This window comes from Pterocles gutturalis, unplaced genomic scaffold, assembly GCF_000699245.1.
Source record: "Pterocles gutturalis isolate BGI_N339 unplaced genomic scaffold, ASM69924v1 scaffold22142, whole genome shotgun sequence".
NCBI lineage: Eukaryota > Metazoa > Chordata > Aves > Pterocliformes > Pteroclidae > Pterocles > Pterocles gutturalis.
This window is the reverse complement of record NW_010110772.1, coordinates 22,275-27,137: the sequence shown is the minus strand read 5'-3', so window position 1 is coordinate 27,137 and position 4,863 is coordinate 22,275. Positions and strand designations below refer to the sequence as shown.

At 46.1% G+C, this 4,863-nt stretch overlaps 1 protein-coding gene across 1 annotated transcript; it reads right to left on the bottom strand.

Annotated features, from left to right (window-relative positions):
• Positions 1-371: 371 nt before the first annotated feature.
• GPBAR1 (G protein-coupled bile acid receptor 1) lies at positions 372-4,247 on the bottom strand. The gene is made up of 5 exons (XM_010073530.1): positions 3,887-4,247; positions 2,891-3,101; positions 2,178-2,295; positions 1,448-1,687; positions 372-605 (listed from the first exon to the last, which is right to left on the bottom strand). Exons 1-5 carry the CDS (start codon positions 4,245-4,247, stop codon positions 372-374), a joined length of 1,164 nt encoding a protein of 387 aa, XP_010071832.1.
• Between the last annotated feature and the right edge of the window lie 616 nt (positions 4,248-4,863).

Sequence of the window (4,863 nt, the reverse complement as noted above, 5' to 3'; positions counted from 1 at the left end):
ATTTAGTTGTCCATCAGCATATTGAAGCCATGGTTTTGTCCAGCCGACCAAAGAGCCATCATCAGCGGAAAACTCTCCGTACTGTGTTACGTGCCAGTACAGCAACGCTGGGCTGCCCTGATGCCGTTTTCAGGAGCAGGCAGGCTGTGGATGGGGAAGAGGAGTGCAGTGGAGGAAGGGACTCATCTTATGGCCAGGTGTTCAACTGCAACTGCAGAGCCAGGAAATGCTTACACACACTCAGGGAGCCCAGAATCTCAAAAGCTGGAGTCCACAGGAGCGTAATGTCCCCACTGACAACAGTTTCTGTATGAAGCGAGGGTAACAAGGAACTACGCTGTACCACTGCACTAATGATCGTATCTCCCACCCTACATGGGACAGATTTTGTTTTCTGAAGTTGCCAACTGAGCAAAAGACCGGCAATTTCTATGATGTTCATCTCCAGTTTTCCTCTTGGAAACGGTGCTCCGTACTGCCATGGTGGACATCTCGCTGCCTCTCTTGTCCTGGGTCAGCATTGCTCTCTCTGAAGTGGGGTTCATGCTGGACTCTGCAGTCTCTGTGGCACTGCAGCTGAACATCTGGATCAGACACTTCCTGAACTAGAAAGTTGAAGAAATGAGAGATCAATCAAAACACATAAGGAATTTTAAAATATCTCTATAAAGCAGTCTGTGTCTTAGCTAAAACCTGTGGAAATTCTCTCATGAGTCAGTTGGGCATATAAAGAAATAGCCCCATAAAATATATTTGCCTGTGCCACCATGAAGAACTCTAAAACTGAGAATAATTACCTTCTAAAAAGACTCAGACTACTGGAAAATCTTATTCTAAAACATAATTTTCCTCTTCTGCTTGTTACTAACCACATCTAATGGACAGAATTGGTCATTTGTCCAGGCTCATGAGTTGCTTTCATATGCTAACACCCCGCTATGCAAAGATGGTTCGTTTCCATGTTGTTCATATCCATGAGCAGGGTAAGGCCAGCATACATCTGCCACGCACTGAGAGATCAGGGTACTGTCCACAGGATGTGAAACAAGCAAGAGCTTGCAGGACTGAACAAATACATGTATTCATCACTTCTTATTCAACAGTCACTTTACTATTTTTCTTCTTTCCACTTACATGCTTATACTCTGCTTGATGTAGCCACTTTTAGTAGCTACATTCATTGCATAAATCTATTAGAGTTTATTATCATGCCTGCTGCCACAGTGAACACATGTCACTCTGGTTCATCCCCTTGTCAGTTCCTCTCTGCATCCAGTCTTCTCCCCCCATCCCAGAGAAGAAAGCTCCCTGTCCTGCAGGCACAAGCAATGCTTCTACCCTCGCTGCACATGCAAACAAAAATACATATAATGCATTTTCATTGAACAGAATTCATTATGAAGCAAGGCAAAATATGTGTTAAGGACACTTTGAGAGCACACAGTACCTGTTTGTTCATAAAGACGTAAATAATTGGATTATAAACAGTAGCTGTCTTGGAAAAGAAAGCTGGAATTGCTGCCAGGCGAGGATCCAGGTCAATGGAGGGGTATGCAGTCACTAGGATAGAAAAGGTGGCATACGGCGTCCAGCAGGTTAGAAAGGCAATGATCATAACAACAACCATTCTAGTCACTTGTCTTTCAGGTTTCCTGGTAGTTCCCAGCCTGCCTTGCGTATCCGACACCTTTAAAGAAAATATGTAAGATTCCAGAAAACAAACAACAAGGCCTCCAGCCAGTGAATTTACTGCACAGACCTAATAATCTGCCACGCTAGAAGGAAAGACCCACTCTGCTTGAGTATGAGAGCACCCAGGGATGCCGTCACTGGACCGCAGGGTGTCAGTGCTACTGCTGAGGGACATGAACAAAAAGCAATTACTACGGCAATCTCTGTGTAGAAATCTAAGGCAGACCTTCTTTCATTTGCATGCTGTTTGGCTAATGAGATGTACTGATAAGTGATGCAAGCTGCACACTTTGAAAAACCATTCCTCACCATAGCATGAATTCCTGTGGGTAAGGATAATTTTATAACAAGGGACGATAACTCAGTGCATTTGCTGCCTGGAAATTTGATCTGCTTGCGTCTGATCTTTATACAAAACCGAACACAAAAATTCCAAATATTTGCCTACATGCACATTTTAAAAGTTTACTTATAGTGCTCCTTACTTTTCTTAGCTTCTGCATCAGTTTTCCATAGGATGCCAAAATCACCGATAAAGGCACTACAAAGCAGGTGGTGAAGAATGCCATAATGTACGTGTGGTCGGTATAAGCTCCTGAGTACCTGTATCAAACACAAAGCGTATATATCACTAAGATGTGCTCTTGTTGTTTTCTGGAATTAATTTTGCTCTTCAAAGCCACCACTAGTAGGTTTGTCAGCTGTTTTTAGTCACAGTGCCCCTTTACAGCTCTAGTCCTCCCACCAGATGGACCCTGGGCCATCTCCTGGCTGCGGGCTGGGACAGCATCCTTCAGCTGTGGGCACAGTGTCACAGAACTGTGGGACAGCTCAGGGGGGACGGGTCGTGTAGTCCAACCTCTGCTCAAGGGGGAGCCAGCTATGGGGTCAGACCGGGTTGCTCGGGGCTTTGTACAGTCTTCTGAAACATCTGTCTCTTTGTCCTCTTTGAATCTGGACAAAAAGCACAAGGCATAGGACAGTTATTTGCATTAGAGATGGAAGCTATTCCCTTTAGAATTTTTTTTTTTTTACATCTGTTCTTGGCAAATTTTTCTCAGTTTTGTTACAACTTTATTTACATCCATTTCTGCAGAGATGTACATCGTCTCTAAACCTTTCCTTTAAGCTCCTGACCCTGCGATGTCCTGAGCTGCAGGTTTCATGTCTTTACCGTGCTCTGCTGGAGCAGCCTTACCAGTTAGGCTCACAAGTAGTTCCAATCTTACTGGTGGTGTAACTGCTCCAACCCATGGTTGGTGGAACGGTCCAAAGGAAGGAAAAGGCCCACACAAAGGCAATGCCCAGGGCTGCGTGCCTCCCCCTCAGGCGCATGTTTCCCAGCGGGCGGCAGATCACAATGTACCGCTCAAAAGCCAACAGAGCAAGAGACCAGAGAGCAACAATGCCTGGAGAAAGAAAACAGCATCAAAAACTGTGTGGATTCACTGAAAAGCAAACCCCATCCCACAAGACCGAACTGTTCAGGTTGAAAGGCGTCTCTGGAAGTCATCTAGTTCAACCAGCATCCCCCCCCCCAAGCCAGCATGTCCCAAATTAAACTCATTTCCCATTTATTCTGCAGGGGTGTATCTACACAGGGAACTAGGTGGTGAGGATTCTCCCTTTTAGGGTACTTCTCATACTTTTCGTGTAGTTAGTAAAACAAAGCCAAGAAAAAGAATCACAAAAAGATGTCGGGGTGAGGGGTGACAGTTACAGGTGTGTGACAATTCTGCAGAACCACGGGAGGGCAGCTAACATCAGAGGCTTCTGTGCCCTGGTATTCTCCACAGTTTAAGAGCAGCTACTCACTCTTTTTGTCTCTCTTTTACTTATCCATATATGCACGCACCTAAATACAAACCTTGAAAGTAGTTACACTGAGATTTTTTTCTGATATTGTTTTAGCAAAAACCCCACAACACTGTTATTCTACTAGCAAACATCTTCTCATTATATTAAACATACTCAATGATCAGTGTACATGCAAGAAGCCACTGGCACATGATAGTTATATTTTTTATCCATTCACACATGAGATCCAGTACAGAACACATGCAACTGGGGAAAGAACCAGTGAGTTCCAAGGCACGCAAAGTCAGGGACTTGTGAAGCTGCAGGATAGCTGAAAGAATACATTAAAGGGGGTTGAAGGAAAAGAACATGTAACCACAAAAAAAATCAAGCTTACCAAAAAATGTGACAGCAAATCCTTCCAGCACACAAGCCCAGTATCCCATATAAAAATAGCCTTTCAGATTCGTTAGAAAGCTGATGGTGCCACCAGTCAGTGAGACCAGGAAATCAGCCACAGCCAGATTGACTATAACATAATTGACAGGTTGTCTCAATTGCTTGAACTTAAAAGTTACCAGGATCACAGCCAGGTTCTCAGCAAGCGACAGGGAGGTCACCACCAGCATTACTGATGCCAGAAGCCTGAAGTGCCAGGGCTGGATGGAGTCCAAGGGACGACGGAAGGGATCCCATCCGGCAGGACCAGAGGAACTGGACAGTAGCGACTCATTTTCAGGTGCTCCGAATGCATCCATTTTTTCTCTGTCACTAGCAAAAAAAATGTTGTATAATACTGGAGTTTCTAACCTGTAAATAATAATCAGGATTAAAAGGAGAAATTTGCTGTCTCCCACAGAAGTGTGAACAAACTCTCCATGCTTCTGCTTTCCATTAATAGTCCAGGAAACAAAGTTTTGCTCAGAGCAAAGTTTAGTGCTGTGCAGTGAATGCAGGGGCAGGGATGAGCAGGATAATCTCCTGCAGCAGCTTCTGCCCCTCTGCCAGCAGGCTCCTGCCTCTCTCCTGCTGCAGCCCTGTCTTTATCCGTGCCACAGCCCCACTGCAGACGCTGCGGGTTCCCTCCTCCCGCAGCAGCCAACAGTCGCGCCGAGACACCCTCAGACCACCCCTGCCTTGAGGAAAAACAAGCGTTTGCTTGGAGCCCTCCCTGGCCTTTGGCACCGCAAAACGAAGCTTTCCTTTGTTAACAGTGAGGGTGGAGGGTCCTCTGCGTGCCCTGTGCTGGGGGAGCCCAGCCGGGGGGTCCCGCCTGGCTTTTTGTGAAAGGGGGCAGAGATGGACACTGGGCGACCACCGCAGCTGGAAACGGGGCCGTGACACCGCACTGCAGCCCCTGCCCGCAGCGCAGGC

Coding starts and splice junctions, on each gene's coding strand:
- GPBAR1 (XM_010073530.1), bottom strand. CDS start 4,247: ATGGATGCATTCGGAGCACCTGAAAATGAGTCGCTACTGTCCAGTTCC. Junction 3,102..3,886: donor ATTTGCTGTCACATTTTTTG/GTAAGCTTGATT, acceptor TTCTTTCTCCAG/GCATTGTTGCTCTCTGGTCT. Junction 606..1,447: donor ACGTCTTTATGAACAAACAG/GTACTGTGTGCT, acceptor TCAACTTTCTAG/TTCAGGAAGTGTCTGATCCA.